Raw genomic sequence first — 21,371 nt, forward strand, 5'->3', positions numbered from 1 at the left:
TTAGCTACATTTCTTTCCAAAAGTGTCTCCACTAAAAAGGGCATGTTGAACTTTGATTCAGAGAGTTTTTATTTTATTTATTTATTTTTTTACTCTTACTTATGCTCTTGGAGCTGCAGTTCCTCCATCCATAAGATAGGAATCATGATACAATCTATCACCTATGTTGTTACATTGATTCAATGAAATCATTAATGCAAAGAGTTAGCAGGGACCTGACACAAAAGTCACGATCAACCCACATGAGCTATTTTTTTAAGGATATTTTTTATTCTATTCCTTTGAATAGGTCATTCTACTTTTCTGAGCTTTACTTTTGTACCTACAGTCTAAAACATAACACTCATTGTAAAGGCTTCAAAACTCTTAGCTAAGGAAACAAAACTAAGAAATCCTCAAATGAAACCAGAGACCGATACATATATAAACTAACCTATGTAAACTCTTACACTCATCTTTTTGTTTTGTTTCCATTTCGGAGTTTTGTTTCCTATGTTGAAATCTACAAGGACCTCTGCTGTACCCCCTCCCCCCATTGCCAATTGATTCAGCAGGCCGTTGCCCAGTGACTGCTTAATCTCCAAATCTGGTCAAGCCACCTCCCCAGGGGGTCAGGGCCTCTCTGCACAGGTTGTTAGGGTTTCTCTCAGGGTGAGTGCTATGTGAAAAAAGAGTCCAATGCTGTGTAACATTTTGCATTCAAAGTAGCAACATAGTGTAGTGAGACACAGCATTACATACTGGAAGGAACACTGGCTTCCATGTTGGAAGATGCAGATGCTCATCTAAGGCCTACCATTTACCAGCAGCACGAGCCTATAGAAATGATTTCACTACTGGGCCTTGAGCTTCGTATGCTTGATCTAAGAGAATACTTTTTCTCCTCCCCTCATAGACCATTATGAAGAACAAATAAGATAGTATTGTGTGTTCATTGCAGCTCTATTTACAATAGCCAGGACATGGAAGCAGCCTAAGTGTCCATCGACAGACGAATGGATAAAGATGTGTCACATATATACAATGGAATATTACTCAGCCATAAAGAGAAACGAAACTGAGTTATTTGTAGTGAGGTGGATGGACCTAGAGTCTGTCATACAGAGTGAAGTAAGTCAGAAAGAAAAATACCGTATGCTAATACATATATATGGAATCTAAAAAAAAAAAAAAGTGGTCATGAAGAACCTAGGGGCAGGACGGGAATAAAGACACAGACCTACTAGAGAATGGACTTGAGGATATGGGGAGGGGGAGGGGTGAGATGTGACAGGGTAAGAGAGTGGCATGGACATATATACACTACCAAATGTAAAACAGATGGCTAGTGGGAAGCAGCCGCATAGCACAGGGAGATCAGCTCGGTGCTCTGTGACCACCTAGAGGGGTGGGATAGAGAGGGTGGGAGGGAGACGCAAGAGGGAGGAGATATGGGGATATATGTATACGTATAGCTGATCCACTTTGTTATACAGCAGAAACTAACGCACCACTGTAAAGCAATTATACTCCAATAAAGATGTTTAAAAAAAAAAGATAGTATTGTGAAAAATCTTTGACAATTGCAGAGTGCCATATAAATATAAGGAAGAATATGTTATTTAATTTCAATTTCACCATAGTTGGTTAGGAAGGGCATAGGTATATTTGCCCCCATATAACACATTGAAACAGAACATCTATCAGCTGTTCAAATCGTGCAGTTGATCACAGAAGATTTTATTGCTAGTCTAGGGCCCTTTAGACATATTCTTAAATAGGAAATCTTCAAGACAACACCAAAATTCACCCACTTTATTTATTTTTCAATAGTCTTTCTTTCACCACTTTTAATTTATCTTGCCATATTTTTTCAGTTATTCTAGAGAGAGTGTCTAGCACAAGATAAAAATTTAGGAAATCTATGATAAGTTTGAATTATTTTGAGATAAAAAATGTACCTGTATTATATTTTTTATGGTTATAAATTTTTATAGTTTTCTCAAATTTTTCCTTATCTAAACCCCCATTTAGAACAGAAAATAAAAATGTTTTCTTGACTTTGCTCACTAATTTACCTTTAAAGCAGCATTCAAGGTTTCTGGCAGATGATGATACGGAGGAGATTTAAGAACAATTGTTAAAAGAGTGTAATATAGTGGTTAAAAGTGCTGGCTCCACAGTCAGACACGATTTGGGTTTGAATCTCAACTCTGCTCTTTCCTACCTCTGTGAACCTGGATAAAATTCTTAACTTCCACACTACACTGAGATAATGCATACTTCCAAGTATTGTTTGGAATAGATAAATAAGCCACATAAACAAATTTACTGAGTTCTTACTTTGGCCTGTGTGGTTTACTTGCATGATCTCATTTAATCCTTATAAAATCTTACAAGATGGCTTCAGTTCCTGTCATGATACTAAGATTTCAATAAGTGTTAGATATTATTTCACCAAAAAACCTGAGTATTTTTCTTATAGACTAAGAAATTGTTTCCAGTGGAGGGTGGAAAATTGGTTGCTCAGGTAGGGTGACCCAGGTCCTAGTTACCTTCATTTTAACATAAACGCTACACTGGGTTTACACTAGCTGTTTAGTCCTCCTTTCTCTTGAACAAAAACATTCAAAACCCAAACCTTAAAAAAAAGAAATGCTATCTAAATAAAAAAGTGTTCCCTCTTGAATAATTTTCCAAACCCCATCCTTTCTCATTTCCTTCACAAAAATACCAGTGCCCGTGGGCGCATGCATGCACACACATACACACTTTTTCACATCAGGCTTGTAGGGGACACTATTGCGTGTTTCTCCAGCATCTGTTATCCTCCTTCCATCTTAACAGAATTCTCTTTGCCTTTATTTTCTTGGGTTGTTCCATAGCCTGTGCTTTTTTTGAATAACTAAACTTTCATGCTCTCCTTGAAAAACAATGATTCTTCAGCATTAATTTTTAACAATATTCTATATAATGGTCTCTCTTAATTCCCCATGGGAATAAAAAACAAAACAATTTTAAGTATACAGGAAATAGTCTAATTTTATAATAATATTGCCTCCATTATGTGAGTTTTTAAGACTAGTTTTTAAAAGCAAAGAGCTTTTTAAGCCATGTTACATTTTTATAATTGAGTCATCAATGAATTAAAAAATAATTCACACTAGGCTATCTCATCTGTATTAAATATTTATTTATTAGCATTTTACCTTAAAAGATGTAGGCTCCAATCCTGGCTTTGCCACCAACTAGCTGTGTGATCTTGATCTTAATTTCCCTGGACCTCAGTATCTTCGACTTTGGAAAAAAAGGCCTAAGACTTATGCTTCCAACTCTCAAATTTTATGATTATCTCCCCATTGCCGTAGTTGGTCAGAAAAAAATGGGGATACATGAAATTTTCTAAATGTAAAAAGCTAAGAAAAGAAAATTAAATTTGAGATATGTGATTTCCATGGAAACTATGCCTTCAGCATTTCCTGACTATATGTTTACATAGTATCAAGGCCCTTATGAAGAGTATGAGAGCAAATGAAGTCCTAGAAGATATGCCTTAGGGAGAGTAATTTCAATGAGTGAGTCAAGATGTTATACTGTGTTAGTTGATAATTAGTAACACTTGATGATTAAACAAAAAGTTCTTAAAGGATGCTTAGTAGAAGCAATCTTGCCATAAGTGTGGTCAAATGTGATCTGAGAAATCCATGTAGCTTACAAATATATCATTAAAATGAAAATAAAGATTCAGAATTAATATGGAAAGAAAGATGAAAACTTTGAAACAAAAGCTGAAGCAGAAATGGTCAAAATAATTAAGTCTGGTAATAAAACATCTGCAGTTAGTCTGATATTATCACTGGAAAAGTGCAGGGAATTTCTATGTAATAAATTAAGAAAGTAATTAACACAATATTGTTGTCCAAGCACTGAGAAGAAAATACCAAACAGCAACAATAACAACAATAATAGTAACAATTTAACCAATAACAATTTGAAAAGTATGATGAAAGTATGAAGAGTAGGTTTAAATCTTACATCAAAACACTAGGTTACATTTTATATACTTTAATAAGTTTTCCTAACATTGTTTCATTTATGGGGCTCCATCTCTGTGCAAGCATTGTATTACGAACCATGGGAGATACAAAGAAAAAGATGGTATTGTCCTTAATGAACTTAATTTGTGTAAAAACAAACAGGGTGGGCTTCCCTGGTGGCGCAGCGGTTGGGAGTCTGCCTGCCGGTGCGGGGGACACGGGTTCGAGCCCTGGTCTGGGAGGATCGCACATGCCGCGGAGCAACTGGGCCCGTGAGCCACAACTACTGAGCCTGCGCGTCTGGAACCTGTGCTCCACAACAAGAGAGGCCGCGACAGTGAGAGAGGCCCGCGCACCGCGATGAAGAGCGGCCCCCGCTTGCCGCAACTAGAGAAAGCCCTCGCACGAAACGAAGACCCAACACAGGCAAAAATAAATAAATTAATTAATTAATTTAAAAAAAATCTTTAAAAACAACAAAAAAAAAACAAACAGGGTATGTCCTGTGTGCATATTCTGGAATACCCTGGTTTGAAAGTAACATTTAAAATAATTTTATATCTTTATATTTTCAGATTTACAAATGATTGAAATAAAGTATACTGGAAATGTTTCATAAATTTACAAAGTGGTTTATTTTCATCTCTTTCCATGATATTTAAGAACTAATTTTCAGGTTAACTATCTTAAACAGAAAGTTTATTCATCATTTCAGATTTTCCATAATGAAGTTGGAAATCAATATTCAACCATCTTGGAATAGTCAGCCATCAATTTATGTGACTATTCATCATTAAAAACTCTACAAATAACAAATGCTGGAGAGGGTGTGGAGAAAAGGGAACCCTCTTATGCTGTTGGTGGGAATGTAAATTGATACAGCCACTCTGGAGAACAGTATGGAGGTTCCTTAAAAAACTAAAAATAGAACTGCCATACGACCCAGCAATCCCACTCCTGGGCATATATCCAGACAAAACTCTAATTCAAAAAGATACATGCACCCCTATGTTCATAGCAGGACTATTTACAATAGCCAAGACATGGAAACAACCTAAATGTCCATGGACAGATGAATGGATAAAGAAGATGTGGAATATATATACAATGGAATACTACTCAGCCATAAAAAAGAACAAAATAATGCCATTTGCAGCAACGTGGATGCAACTAGAGATTATCATACTAAGTGAAGTAAATCAGAAAGAGAAGACAAATGCCATATGATATCACTTACATGTGGAATCTGAAATATGACACAAATGAACCTATCTTCGAAACAGAAACAGACTCACAGACATAGAGAACGGACTTGTGGTTGCCAAAGGAAAGGGGGTCGGGAGAGGGATGGAGTGGGAGGTTGGGGTGAGCAGATGTAAGCTATTAGATACAGAATGGATAAACAACAACACATACTGTATAGCACAGAGAACTATATCCAATATCCTACAATAAACCATAATGGAAAGAATATTTTAAAAAGAATTTATATATATATATCTATCTGAATCACTGCTGTACAGCAGAAATTAACACAACCTTGTAAAGCAACTATACTTCAATAAAAAAAAGTAATTTATGTATCTATTAAAGTGACAATGGTGTTATGGCAGTACATGGAAAGAAGCACCTGCAGCAAAGGTGAAACGAGGGGGCAAAGAGTAGTACATGAGGAACCCACACAGGGATCACGACCCCCTAAACATCTACGATGGACAATGAGAGAATCACGAAGGAACAGAGAGGAGAAAGTTCCTCCCTAAGTGTGTGAAGCAGTGTGATACCACCTTCCTCACACACCTGAGAGAGAGAAAGAGTTTCTCTGTTGGGTGTCATGTAGCATTTGCAACGGTAAATTCCAGAGCTAAAAAGAAACTACCTGGAAATTTCCAATTTTCCACTCTTAACATCACTAACCATCCAAACTTTTAAAAAGTTTAGTGTGAGGTGGATTATGCCAGAAAAATCTTATGAAATTTAGTGTAGCTAATCTTGAATTTTAGATCTAAAGAATAAACAGTTTTAAAATAAAATTTCATAATCATAAAAACCCAAAATTTGAAATTCCATATATTTGGTATGTCAAATAGAATGTGTATTTAAAATTTCTATTCATTGTTTAACTCAGATTTTATTTTCAAGATTTCCCCCACTGTTTCACTAGTTCCTTTAACATAGTGTGGTTGAACAAGTGTGCTTCCAAAAAAATGCAAAATCTTAGAGTCAAATAAAGATGTGTTTCCAATTGAAATGTATACTTTTAAATTTTTTTTTTTTTTTTTTTTTTTTTTTTGTGGCTGTGTTGGGTCTTCGTTTCTGTGCGAGGGCTTTCTCTAGTTGTGGCAAGTGGGGGCCACTCTTCATCGCGGTGCATGGGCCTCTCACTATCGCGGCCTCTCTTGTTGCGGAGCACAGGCTCCAGACGCGCAGGCTCAGTAATTGTGGCTCACGGGCCCAGCTGCTCCGCGGCATGTGGGATCTTCCGAGACCAGGGCTCGAACCCGTGTCCCCTGCATTGGCAGGCAGATTCTCAACCACTGCGCCACCAGGGAAGCCCTACTTTTAAATTTTATACGAAATTTGAGTTCCCATACATTTGAAAGGCAATAATACATAGACAACCGTCTATTTTTATGGTCTCAAATGAAGAGCAATGTCATTCTGCCATTAGCCAGCCTGTTATTTTTCTTCTTTTCTCTTTACATTTCTATTCATTTGGGGAAAAAGAATACTAAGTTATTATCAATACAAGTAGCCTTAAAGATACAAACTCGTAATTGTCAAGAAATAGTAAACAAAAGCAAATAAATCCCTTATGCATTCTTTCAGTTCTTCAGTGCCCTCATGCTGCCCCCTGCTGCCCAGTGTCCACACTTAACTGAAAATTGTCCCAGACTTTCAACCTATTATTTTACTTCTCTTTACTCTTCCCATCAAAACTTATCTGGCCGGAGATCCAGACCACTGGAGTTTTCCTCTACCAGCCTAATGGGTAAACAGGTTTATATAACAAAGAAGTAGCTCCTCCCTATTTATCCCATCACCATTTTCTGGCCAGTTACAAGCACTTGAACTGATGTTTGATGGGCAATGACTGACATCCAGGTTCCCAAGCTTGGGATTCCAAGTCCTCCCTGTGCTGTTTCCCAGCTACCATCATGGGTCTATCTCCCCCCAGTCTCTAGCCCCACGCATTACAGCTTACTGTCTACCCACACTGGACTTCTAGCTGGTATTCCCAAGTGCCATAGTGTTTTCTCTCCTCCGTGCCTATGCTCACACTGCTTTCTTTACCCGAATGTCTTCTCTCAATTTCTACATGTTGAAAGCCTATCCACCTTCCAAGGTTCTGGTCAAAAGTACCTGCTCCACGAAGTTTACCCCAATTCCCAAATCTTTCTCTTCTGTTCTCCCTTTAATCCTTTAAGGCTCTGCACAATATAGTTGTTGTTTTAATGTAGTAGAAGCTCAATAAGGATTTATTTAATGAGTGAAGAGCAGTTAGCAAAGGAAACTTAATTCTTGGAGAGGCTAGCTGACTCCCTGACTTTTTGTAGAGGACCTGGGAGAGGACAAAGGGAGCCTCTCTAATATTGCAACAACCTTCCACCTGAATGGAGTGATCTTTTTAATTCCCATCACACCAAGTAAGGCTGATTTTGATCCCTAAAATCAGGAGTGACTGTGAAAAAATGAACTTAAAGCTCATACTGAGTGCTTATGTCATGTCAGGCACTATTCTAGGTGCTTTAGATGCATGAACCCCACTGTAATCTCACAGCAGCCAGGTGAGTAAGTAATATCACTTTGATTCATAGAAGAGAAAACTGGGGTTCTGGACAGTTAAGTAACTGGCCAAAGGTTACACACGTAAAGGGTACACCGAGGAACTCAGATTGGTCAAAGCTGTGTATTTGAAGTGTTCTCATAATGTCTTCAACAGAAATGTGTATGGAGAGACTTTCAGTCAGCTATCTGGAAGTTAAAAAAAAAACCTTGTCAATAGAATCGCCTTGGAAATTGTGACCACATAGTCAGACCAAAGCCATGAGACAGATTCAGTGTCAGTTAAATCTGTTAATATCTGCAAGAGTTGATTGTCCTACAAGACAGAATGTGAAAGAATGTAGGAGCCTGCAAGAATTATTGATTTCTTGACTGGAATAGTCTATATTTGTTTAGACTAAAGCGAGCCTAATGATGCTATATGTACATTTTTATTTCTTTTGTTTCTTGGTTTTTTTTACTATATGACTTGCTCTGAGCTGTATGCTATGGCATTTTGTTTTCGTGATTAAGAAAAGTAACATCAAATAGTATAGGGTTTTTTGGGTTTTGGTGTTTCCCCCCCATAATAGGATAACCGGAGGTTTTTTTGGCCTTTTTCTTTTTCATTTACATCTTCCACATTTTAATACTACTTTATGAAGATAACCTGGAACGGGAGGGACTTCTGAGTTCTTTGAGTGCTTGTAGCTTGTAGCAGTGGTTAAGAGCAGGGGTGCCAAGGCAGGCTGCCTGCATTGCAATCTTGGCTCCCCTGTTCCCTAATTCTGTGGCTCTTGAGACAGTACTTCTCGAAGCCTCCATTTTCTTCTCTGGAAATTGGGGGGACGGTAGTATTCACAGGGCTTTGAGGGTTACACGGCATAATTCACTTTAAGCCCTTAGCATGGTGCCTGAAACACAGTAAAGCTCAATAAATGGTAATTTATTATTATTTCTATTATTATTTATTATTTCTATTATTTCTATTATTTCTATTATTTCTATTATTTCTATTATTATTTCTATTGTGATAATTGTTATTATTTTATTATTTCTAATTATTATTATTTCTATTATTATTATTATTATTATTTCTATTATTATTTATTTCTATTATTGTGATAATTGTTATTTTTCACAGGAATGGGTATAAGTAGCCAGCTCTTAAGTTTTCTCATAATTGTAATTGAATAGTTACTTCTAAGTAACGCCTGCCTTTTCTACCGAGCTACATCTATTATTAAATGCCATTTTTGGCAGATGGGAAGTAAAAGAAGATTGTCCTCATGGGGAGTGTTCTTACGTGGTGGGGGAAACTGAAATCCTTAAATCTGAAACATGTTTATTTGTATCTACACAAAATAAAATTATTAAGAGAACTAAAAAAAAAAAAAAAAAAGAATGTAGAAGCCTGCCAAGTTCAAAGGTCTCTAAGGGACAGTTATATATTCTAAAAGATTAAGTAATATGAAATCCAAATATTTGTCAGTTGATGTAGCCACTTGTACGGGGACCAACGATTCTGACCTGACTTGAAAAAAAGGTAAAGATATGACTCAATATCTCAGGGAAGTAGGCTTTGAGAATAGTTGTTTTGTGTTTTTTTTTTGATACAGTGAACATAAATAAGGCTCATTGTGTCACATCAGTGTCTCAGACAAGGATCTAATTGTGTTCTAATCAAAATCTCTGCTCATCAAGAAACTTCAATTAGCTGAGAAGGCAGACAAAAAATAAACTTGAGAAGGCAACACCACAAATTGTTTGGTAGGATAACTCTTTTTTTAGTAGGTAAGAATCTTTTAACTTCAGAAAGATTTAGAATAAGTACAGAAATGTTTTTTAGTCTATGTAATTGTTCTGTTTCAGAACATTTGACCTAGTGGAGTAAGAGGTTAGCTTATTACACATTTAAGTAGAACTCCTACTAAGTTATATGAAGTATAAACATTAAAGAGAACTTAAGAATCACCATATTTAGAAGTTCAATTTATGAGATAGGTAAGACTTTCTTAACTTCTTAAAAATGTCTACTAAAGTACCAAAGTAGGCAATCAGATGTAGTAAATGTATAAATGTATATAAAAAGTTGGGAGGTGTTTATGTAAGTGAGACCAAAAGTCCTTCAATATACAAGACTATCTATAGTCTTGGGCTTCCCTGGTGGCGCAGTGGTTGAGAGTCTGCCTGCTAATGCAGGGGACATGGGTTCGAGCCCTGGTCTGGGAGGATCCCACATGCCGCGGAGCGGCTGGGCCCGTGAGCCACAATTACTGAGCCTGCGCGTCTGGAGCCTGTGCTCCGCAACAGGAGAGGCCGCGGTAGTGAGAGGCCCGCGCACCGTGATGAAGAGTGGCCCCCGCTTGCCACAACTGGAGAAAGCCCTAGCACAGAAACGAAGACCCAACATAGCAATCAATCAATCAATCAATTAATCAATAAAAAAAAAAAAAAAAAAAAGAGTAGAAAACAAGACTATCTATAGTCTTTCAATATACAAGACTCACTCTTGAGGTCATCAAGTAACTTGTAACTGAAGAGTGGCAGTTGATCCATTTTTCTTCCAACTAAAGTTGTTCATTAGGCAATCAGCATATGTTGACAGAACTGGTTGGACTGTCCAGTTATTCTTTCAGTTTGAACCTTCCTCACTTCCTAGAAGATGGATTGTAGCTTTTGAAAGATTGAGATGAGGAGAAGTAGCAACACTATCTACTGACCACCCCAATTTTTGGTTTAGTGGCTCTCTTCCATGGTGTCACTCAGCAATTCTCAACCCCGGCTACGTATTATTGATAGAATCACGTGGACAGCTTTTGGAAAATACTTATGCCCAGATTCCACCCAGATCAGCTAGAACCTCTGAGGATGGGGTGCAGGCATTTTATTTTTAAGTTTCTGGTTGATTCTAAGTGCAGAGTTGAGAACCACTGGTCTACAGTGTGAGCCTACCGTGGTCTGAAGTTCCAAGAGAACTTTCCACAACTAGGGACATTGCTGCAGACTGAATGTTTATGTCCTCCCCCCCCCATCCAATTCATATATTGAAATCCTAGCCCCCGATGTGATGGCATTTGGAGGTGGGGCCTTTGGGAGGTGATTAGGTCATGAGGGTGGAGCCTTCATGAATGGGATTGGTGCCCTTGTAAAAGAGACCCCAGAGAGCTCCTTTTCCCCTTCTGCCATGCGAGGACACATCTATGAACCAGGAAGTGGACCCTCACCAGACACAGAATCTGCTGGCACCTTGATCCTGGGCGTCCTAGCTTCCAGAACTGTGAGAAATAAATTTCGGTTGTTTATAAGCCATCCAGTTTATGATATTCTGTCACGGCAACTTGAACGACTAAGACAGAAACATTCCATAAATCTGTTGTCCGATAACCACCAGCCAGGTGTAGCTACTGAATGTTTAATTTTAATTACTTCAAATTTAAATTCACATAGCCACATGTGGCTAGTGACCACTGTCCTGGACAGCACAGTTCTGGCAGTTCTGGCCATTTTAAATGATGTGTGTCTGTCATTACATAGGTGCTAAGTGACGCTTTTTGATACTGGACGAAACCAGTACAAACCTGCCTCTTCGGGGTACTTCATCCCAGCTTCTTGGCAAGGCCTCCAGTGGATACAAGGATAGCTCAACGCTTATACAGGCTTCTGGAAGTGTTAAGGACATTGAATTGGCTGGCTGTTTTTTACTCATTTATGTGGGAGGTTTGTTTCTTGGACTTTATACTTTAATGAAAAATGAGCAAAAGCCTTCAGAGCTAAATTATTTCTTTTTTAAAAATAAATTTATTTATTTATTTTTGGCTGCGTTTTGGTGTGCAGGCTTCTCATCGCGGTGGCTTCTCTCCTTGCGGAGCACGGGTTCTAGGTGTGCGGGCTTCAGTAGTTAGAGCACACGGGCTCGGTAGTTGTGGCGCACGGGCTTAGTTGCTCCACGGCATGTGGGATCTTCCCGGACCAGGGATCGAACCCGTGCCCCCTGCATTAGCAGGCGGATTCTTAACCATTGCGCCACCAGGGAAGTCCCTAACTTGTTTCTTAAGTCTCAAAGCAGTGAAGCAATTAAACTCTTGGAAAGGCCCTCTTGGCTCCTTGGCACGTGAGAGTGTTTTTCAGCTGGAGGTTGTGACCTCTGTCTTGGGAGGATGGAGGGTTTCCAGTGCATTGGGGCAGCGGCCTGAGTTTCAGAGCTAAATATAGGTCATTGGCATGACGGCCTCTCTTTCTCAGTCTCATCGAAACTTGTGTCCTTTTAATGAAAGTGGGGCTTTAGTGGCTGGTGGGATAAAATCTTGAGAAAAACCATCAAAATGCCACAGATACACAAGTCCTTTTCAGATGTAACTTGCTACTGAGTACAACTAAGTTCTATTTTTACTTGCTTTTAAAAATAATTGGTAAATTATGGATTACTTTTTTTTTAACTTAGAAATACACACATTTACGAATTGCTGGAAAAATAAGTCTCAAATGTGTTGTTCATGCTGAGGAATAAGAGGAATCCTCCTTCAAGTCATCGCTAAGCTCTCAAGCAGGCTATCCTGACCACCTATTCAATCCTGCACATGTATTTATTCATATATTCGCCACTTATGAAATGACAACCTTTACAGTTTGGCACATTTCAAGCCAGCATATTTACCTTGGCAGGTACCATCTGATCCTCTAGAGCAACGTCTCAAAGGCTGGTCCCTGGACTGAGAGCATCGCAGCATGTGGGGGCTGGCAACCTCTCAGGCCCCACCCCAGACCCACTGATCCCGGAACCCCAGGTGTGGGCCCAGACGCCTGGGTTTCAGGTGATTCTGGTGCACACTCAAGTTGGAGATCCACTGATCCAGGGTACACTGAATCCCCCAAAAATATCCCAGAGGGGAAAACTTCCATACGTCCCAAAAGTGGAAAAGATGGAAACATTTTGTACATAAAATTGACCTTGTAAGTTGTGAAATAGGAGCCAGTATTCTCTTTCGACCTAGTGTTATGAATCATGAATTTACCCACTTCAACAAAGCCTCACTGACTCTCTACTCTCTGATCTTTTTTTCCCTATAGAAATGCAACTTCTAAAAGAATTTCATGAGATGTTCCTGAAGAGATGAGATGCAGTACATGTGCCTTCAGCAAATTCAACATACAAAAATTCAGATATGTACAACTGATAAATTAGGTAAGCACTACTCATCTTAAGAAAAGATTATTAGATTTATAAAATTAGTCACTAGAGGATTCATTTAAACAGGGGTATCGTACAGTGCATCTAAAATATGCCAATTTACAGAACATAAATTCACAAATATCCAGTGTGACAGTATAGAAGAATAGGTAGTTATACAGGCTCTGATTTCAGACTTTCCAGGTTCAAACTCCAGCTTTTTCATTTACTGTGTAACCTGGGCCAAACCTCTCTAAGCCTCAGTTTCCTCATTTGTAAAATGGGTATAATAATTATCCTATCCCCAAAGTTTGTGTGAGGATTTAAGGAGATATTTAATAAAGGTAGCATTTAACCTAGAGGCTGGGACATAGTAAGCTCTAATTAAATGTTTATTTTTTCTAAACTAGCTGCATCCATGAGCAGTCTGGTCTCTATGAAAACAGATATTCATGTTTTATCGTTGAAGAATGTTTTTACAAAGCCATTAAAGTTTATACAAAGCAAATGGGAGCTAGCCACATTGAGCACTGGCTACTCAGCAGGTGTTCACCTTTCCAAAAGCTCCTCCCTAGCTAAACTGATTAAGGTAACTTCAATCTCCAGGTCAGTGAAAGGGTTTAGGTATGAGCATTTCCTACAAACCTGGCCAAAGAACTGTAAGAAGCAGTGTGCTGTGGGCCTCTGGGAAAGAATTTCTTCCCTTCTAAAAAGATACATAAGAGAAACTCTCCTCCCTCTGGAAATTGTAATATCAGGATATGATGCTTGGAGCTGCAGCAGCCATCTTGTGACTATGAGGAAAGACACTGCTGACATTATGGCAATGTAAAAGAATGGAACCTACCAAGGAACTTGATAACATTGTTGAGCTATTGAACCAAACCTAGAACTGGCTTGCCTCCTGATTATTAATTTAGTTGAAATAATAAATCTCATTTTTTCACACCATTATCAGTAGGATCCTATGTTAGTACAAAAGCAAGCTATATGATATAATACATTTAGTATCTTAATTGGCTGTGTGACAAAATAATTTGGTGACTTTATTCTGGAGGTGATCTTAAACCACACGTAGAGATTTAATGAAGAGTTCCTTCCCTTCCAATTCATCTGTATATAACAGCAGTCTTACTTTCCTGCTCCATATCTGATGTACTTAACTAATTACCTGTTAGCTAAATGTCTAATTATATTACCTTCATAAATTAAAATACAAATGGTTATTATAAAAATTTCTGTTACATAAATATAATTAAAATTTTCAGAAGGTTTCAAAATAAAAATAAATATCTTAATTCTGATGTAATCCTTCAACACTATAATTGTATTTCCCTGCTTCATCTCACAATTTTTATTGACATTGACATTTATTTCATGACAAGGGGAGCAAAATGTACAAAATGAGGCTTCACCACGTTAAAAAAAAAGTTTTCATTAAATGGACCTCACAAGGACACATCCAAAATTCCTACGACCAGAGTGATCCCCGTCTCCTTTCTTCTCAAGCGAATAAGTTAATATTTTATTTCTCACTTTGCAATAGGAATTTGCATTAGCTAACCAGCTATTTATATAGCATCTGTTTGGGCTATATCTAAAATCTGAGGGCTGTCTTCCCCTCACTGTGTCCCAAATAATGGTCCTTCAGTAGAAGGACAGAAGGACACTTGTTAAATCCTATATAAATAGATTAAAAAAATTTTTTAAAGTTTTTACCCCAGAAATCTTATTTTGCCTTTATTCTCAGATGGGAACCTCCCACATCCAAGACCTTAGATTTAAGTATCTTTAAAATGTTGAACCACATTGGACTGTAAACTCCCTGAGAGCAGGGATCCTTGCCTCTTTGTCTTAATATTGTATCTCAGCCTTTTAGCACCATAGCACATAATAGGAGGAAAAACTAGAACAAACAAACCCCCCAAAAGAAAAAAATGTTGAATAAATCAAGTATAAAGGATACTCCTTTCATCTTTTTCTTCAAGAAATCATTATCTTTGCTTTACTTTCCCTTTAGAGTCTCCATTTGAGAATCTTTTGGGAAAGATAAAAAACAATGTCATAACACAAACACCCATTTGGTCTCTTATTTTCTTTCCCCGTCTCTTCCTTTGCAAAACATGTAATATGTCCAAGAAATAGCACAGGTAAGTACGCACAAAAAGAGGGTGGAATTAGAAATATATACAGTTTCAGGTCTGTATTGAACTTGGTTTTCAGAAGGCAAAATTTTTAGCTATTTTTCCTTCTTTTAAAAAAATTTATTCCAAGGTATATTAGATTGGTTCTGGCTAATATTGATCTTTTCAGCATTTTATGATGTCATCTTAATATTACTGTAAATGTTTCTTCCCTTTGTTACTTCATCTTTCTGAATAGGTTTGCTAACCTGAAAATTTCCCCAATCTTTAGCAATAGTAATGCATACAAATTAATAAATTAGGAAATTATGTTGGCTCACTAAATGAAGTCTTAATAAAATTTTCAGTTTATTTCCATTATTGACCAAGCTCATAATTTCAAGTTCATATTTCTGAGGTTTATTGTTTGGAATTTGATTTACAGATTTTCCGTGTCTTTGGCATTATTTATTTCTTCTTTCTGCAAACTGTTTTTTGGCCATTTCACTACTCATTGACCCCTCCCCCTCCATGAGAGGGATGGGCAGGGTGAAAAAAATGATAACGATATTTTAACATAGTTAGTTTTGCTACTTGCTACTATCTCTGATAAAAAGGTGTGCAAGAAAAAAAATAAGTGTGTAACTGTTGACTGAAATGACATTTCAAGATTAAAAAAATAATTCTTTATTGTTCATGATCTAGCAACTGTTACTATGAAAAACTGAGTTAGTTCCCTATACACTACATTTAATAAATAAAGATTTTTTCTGATAAAACATCGTTTATTATAATCATTCTAATCATAATCTCACCAAACTCAAACTAAATGCCTACAAAATATTGTCAATAAAAAAAAAAATAAATTAACGTCTAAAGAATCAAGAGCTAAAATGAAGCCCAAGGTGGATTTAAAAATGGAGAATAATATAAAACAATGAATTGTTTTTGCCTCATAGATTTAAACCTCCTTATTTAGTGATGTAAGAGTCACAGATAGAAGAATATCTTTAACATAAATATCTATGGGTGATTTTAAAAAGTGAAGATGTAACTATAATGGTTACTCATAATCAATGATGTAATAGTCAATGATATAGGAGAACAAAGAACATTGCATAGCTACATATGGACTTCACAGCATCAGTCTGTTTTTAAAAGGGGGGCTACATTATATAAACATTTTTAGTTTTCACAAATTAAAATGAAAAAAGTCACCAGCTGAATAACAGAATATTTTAGCAATAAACATATTGGGCAGTATATTTTATTCAGTAGATTAACTTCGGGGAACTAAACTCCAGCACAATCAGGGGGTTAGATAATATATTTATACCTGCAGTATTTCATTCTATAAATAATCTATAATGTCAAAACCAGTCTTGATGGGGGCATTTAAATTTTATGAAGAGATAAAATGTTACAGTGAACATTTTCAAATTTTTATAGCAGAGTATAAACAAAATATAGGCATAATATATAATTATTTTTGAAGTTCAAGGAAAGGGTCCTACACAGATAAATAAATTATAGGGACACAAAAATCGGAAATACTATTCCTAGTCATTTTCACACATTCTTTTACTTCAAAATTTTAATGATTAGTGAAATGAGCATTTACATATTTCAAAGTGAATAAAAACACTTAATAATAACTCCAGAAATTTTTACTCAAGAAATCATCTCTACAATCATATGAAAAGGTGGTTTAGGATACCAACTCAGTTTTTTTGTTTTATTTGGCAAAATAATGTGTTTTTAGGTACAATGACTGATTTCTCCCACTTTCTTTTTCAATTAAGGACATACTTACTATCTTCATAAACAACTAAAATGTTCACAGAGACCAGTAAAAACTATGTCATATCATAATATACATTTTTGGTCTTGGGAGGCTTTGGGCCTAAATCCCATATTCTCTAATCAGATAACTCCCAATAAGAACAAAGATGGAAAAGATTTACCCTGCATTTAGATATACAAATACCAATATTTTAAAAGTTAAAAGCAGTTGTATCCATATTCTTAAAAAAAATTATCCTATTCCAAAATATTTGCTCTTTTTAAAACAAGGATGTACATAAATTCAACTGAAGTATCACTTCAAAATAAAACAAACAACAATGTAGGCATTCTAATATGTCAAGCTCCTAGAAAATTCCCAGGAGAAACTTAGAATAGTTATTTAAGAAATTCCTAGGTTCAAAATGAAATTCAACTTTTACAACGTTCAGTGAGCTAAAACGCAAAACGTTTTGTTCAATTGAAGACATTAGCGATGGATGATATTGTAACAGAAGGAAAACGCAAAATGTTACCGAGGAAAGAGAGGGTAAGCTGACAGCTTACTATTGAAAATTTTCTGATCTAGAGATAATCAGATCAGAAAAACACAACTGCAAACTGCATGCTCGGCCCTACTACTCCCCGGACGGGCTGTGACGACGTGTCTCTTCTCACCCTTCACAGTTCACAGAAAACATTAAACTAATACAACTGAATAATTTCCTCCGACCAAATCGAACTTTCTTTAAGGAAATAAAGGGAGAGGATAATAGATCAAATCTTGCCCCACCTCTTTTTTTTTTCCTCCTTTTTTCTTTTAGTGAAACTGACGTAAATTGTTGAGGAGAGCTATACAGCGCCACCAGCACAGATCCATGCAAAACAAAAAAGATCGCCCACCGTGTGCAAAAAGAGAAAAAAAAAAACTAGAAAAATGCCAAAAATTACAAAATGTCTCCCAAATATACCTTTTTGGAGAAAAAACAAGATAGATCTGCAAAGATTATCTAATGAGGAGCCTCAGAGAATTACTATCATGGAACACAAGTTTAGATCTGATCAGCAAATAAAAGATCCACTATTTAGTAACAGCCATAACTTAATATAAACCCGGTTATGTCAATCTCCACCTTCATTATACCAAGGGCAGCTTTTCTGTAGTTTGTCTCCAAGTAATCCATCAAGAAAACCACAATAGGCCTATTTCAAACCAAACTACATCCATAGTTTGCCTGCTAATCATTTAGTCCTGGACAAATTAGGTAATACATCATTTTTATAAAGAGGATATGCACATATTTGGCATTACCAACATTGCTGGCACAAAACAAGTCCATCTTGAAATAGCTGAGTTTCCCTTAGCTCACAGTAATTAAAGTATAATTTATAATCATAAATATTTAGCTTTAGTCATGGGGTTAAAAAAAAAACAACAAAACACTAATTTTTTTTTTCTTTTGGTAAAAATTAGCCAGACAAGATTAGCTGGAAATGTGCAGAGATCAAAGCTAAAGAAAAATACAAAGATTGGTTTTGTTAGAAGAAACACAATGAAAATCCTTCTTAGCTGGCGGCTCGTTCAAAGATGTAATGACATAAATGTTAAAAATTACAAACTTACCATCAGCGGAGGCGAAGAAGAAGCCAGTTCTGGAAAAAGAATTGTAACAATATAGGCTGGACACTTGTGTCCCTAGAAACAACGGCCTCCAGGCGGCACACGGATCTTCCAACATCTTCACAATATTGGGTAAATAAAAAGTCATACTTTCTTCCCCGATCGGTGGCTGCTCGCGGTGGCTTCTCCAGGATCTGTGGGCGTTTGGGAGAAATCGGAGAAATATCCGCGGAAGATTAAAAGCAGAGGAGGCCGAGGCAGCCTTAGAAGACTCTGGGGTTAACAACTTTGCGATGGCAAGCAGGCGGGCTCTGATTGGCTGGGAGGCCAGTGTCCCCCGCTCCTCCCGCCTCCTGCAGCTCGGAAAAAAATGCAGTGTGAGTGCCATTTTACACTGGGCGTTTAAACACACAGCCCCCCAAATGACAAAGTCTGAGCTCGCTACGAAGTGACACTGCAAAACAATAGCGCCCACGACGGCCCGTGAGCTCAGGAAAATGTCCCTTTGACGATCCGGCAACGCTCTTATCTCTTGCATGTGGGTTTTTAGGGGATAGCATGCTTTTCTTAAGCAGATGGTCATTCACCGACATCGATGTCTAATTTGGATACCAATGTGGCCAGTGAAAAATGATTCCCATCAAAACATTGTTTTTCTTTTTCCATTGGACGTCCTGAAGGTACCTAAAGAAGCCTTGCACAAAATTCATGTCGTTTGCAGCTTTAACTCCTTGGGAAAAAAAAAAAAAGAATTGGTTAGCCACAACAACTTCCATTTGTGCAGAAAATAAAAATAAAATAATGATTTTTAGCGGCTACATTACAAACAATAGGCATACTTTTTTTTTTTTTTTCCTTCTTAAAAATTGTCTCAGAAACCTTTGCCGGCTGATAGAATTCTACCAGTCTGCCTTACAAACAAAATGGCTGTGGTACTGAGTTTTTTTGGATCCTCCCACTGTGGCTTCTCCAGGCCTCCAGGAAGTGGTAAAAATCCGAAATAAATACAGTACTAAAAGTACATTGTGCAGGCTGAACTCCGGTGAAGCCTTGGGGGGCTGGGGGGGGGTGTCTTAGAAATGTGCTGCTTTTCATTAGTTCTTTTTAAAAACTGTTTTGAAAAGAACATCAATCACTAGAGATTTACTTGACTGTAATTTGAACTTCCTGTTTTACATATTTATAAGGCCTTTCACCTATCTTGGCAGGCTTTCAAATTAAGTGGGCTGGGAAATTTGACGCTCTGTGTCTAGCTGTGAGCTGAGTCAGGTATTTGGTGGTTGCAACTGGGCTTTTAAATAAAAACGAAGTTGAAAACTTTAAAAAAGGATTAACATTAAATGAACGCTAGAGCATGATTGATTGCAAATGTAAAGCCACGAAAGTCAGCAAATATGGAAATATGTCAAATACTGCATACATGTGTTAATTGAACACATTCGGTGTAAAATTCTTTGCCAGCTAAATTTCTAGTGAGCCAAGGGTAGAACCGGGTTTAAAGAAATCGGCTGAAGAAAGGAGTGGGCAAGTGCCTGCATTCTACGTATCCCTCCCCCAACCCCATACACACACACACACACACACACACACACACACACACACACACACACACACACGCTCGGTCTGGTATCCCTATTCCCGCCTGGCATTTAATAGGTAACATTCTTAGCAATAGCTAGGGTGACTATACAATTTATGTCTAAACCAGGACATTTTTTGAACGTTTTATTCTGTAATCTCATCAGTAGTTACCTGATGAGAGTCGATTTCAACGACATTTATGTGATCACAGTCAGGAAAACATCCTTAAGAAGTCATCCAGTGAGGAGAGTAGACTACAATTCTTGAGAAATTTTTAAGCAGTTTTCCTTCCAACAGAAAAAAAATTGCTAGGGGCCATTTTCACTATATACTATTTTGTCTATCCACCTCCCCAGCCCTGTCCTTTTCTCTCCCATCCCTTCCCCCACTCTTACATATGCACACAGATTCATATATGTATATATACATACAGTTATACATGTAAATATAAGTATATATGTACATCCATATATAAGTATATGGATGTGCAGGTCCATATATACTTTTATTACCTGTAGATTAGAATATTCTATGCATTTTCCACAATACACCTATTTCAAGTTATGTACTTCCCAAAGGCAGAATTTTCTTCAGAGTTTTTGAGACAATATTCATGATAGACGTGATCTGAGCATCTTTTGTTTTGGTAAAAGTCAAATGTAGAGTGAGATGTTTTGGAAAAATTATCACTGAAAGACATAGGATAAATAATTCTCATGTTGTTTATTCAAATAGTTCTTGAGAGCTTAGGGTGTGCCAGGCATGATGCTGGGTGCTACATACACATTAATGGACAAGCAGGAAGTTCCTCTCCTTCGTGAAGCTCACAGTCTCGTGGGAAGACAGAGAAACAAGCAAGTAAACAAATACATAATTGCAAATTATAATTGCTACTAAGAAATAAACAGAGTGCAGTCTTCCAGAATAACAGGGAGGGAAAGACATAGATAAGAGGGTAAGGAAAGTTATTTCTAAGAACATGGCATTGATGATAGACTTGAAGGATGAGAAGCAGCCAAACTTGAAAAATGCATGAGAAATAGCAGACCTGGAAGTGGTTACAGCGTGTGCAAAGGCTCTGAGGCAGAGTGGAGCTTGGAGTATTCCAGGAAGTAAAATGAGCTCAATGGCCCTGCAGCATATTGAGAGGAAGGGAAAATGACATCGGAGGAGGTCAGAAATGGAGTGACATCCTGCCGAAGTTTTTAAGTTACAGAGAGGAGTTCCACATTGAAGAAAGTGAATCTTATTTAGAGAGTAAAATGTTGGAATTTGAGAGTTTGAAGGCTTCAGTGTGGGTAAGATCCAGGGCA

General features: G+C 37.3%; 1 protein-coding gene across 1 annotated transcript in view; it reads right to left on the bottom strand.

Moving 5' to 3' along the window:
- EPC1 (enhancer of polycomb homolog 1) overlaps nucleotides 1-18,767 on the bottom strand; it is a 95,490-nt gene extending 76,723 nt beyond the window's left edge. The window contains exon 1 of the mRNA XM_007196399.3: nucleotides 18,481-18,767. Within this exon, the coding sequence (XP_007196461.1) occupies nucleotides 18,481-18,483 (3 nt within the window). The 5' untranslated portion in view covers nucleotides 18,484-18,767. The remainder of the gene's footprint in view (nucleotides 1-18,480) is intronic.
- Nucleotides 18,768-21,371: the final 2,604 nt, after the last annotated feature.

Source organism: Balaenoptera acutorostrata, chromosome 3, assembly GCF_949987535.1.
Source record: "Balaenoptera acutorostrata chromosome 3, mBalAcu1.1, whole genome shotgun sequence".
In the NCBI taxonomy this organism is placed as follows: domain Eukaryota; kingdom Metazoa; phylum Chordata; class Mammalia; order Artiodactyla; family Balaenopteridae; genus Balaenoptera; species Balaenoptera acutorostrata.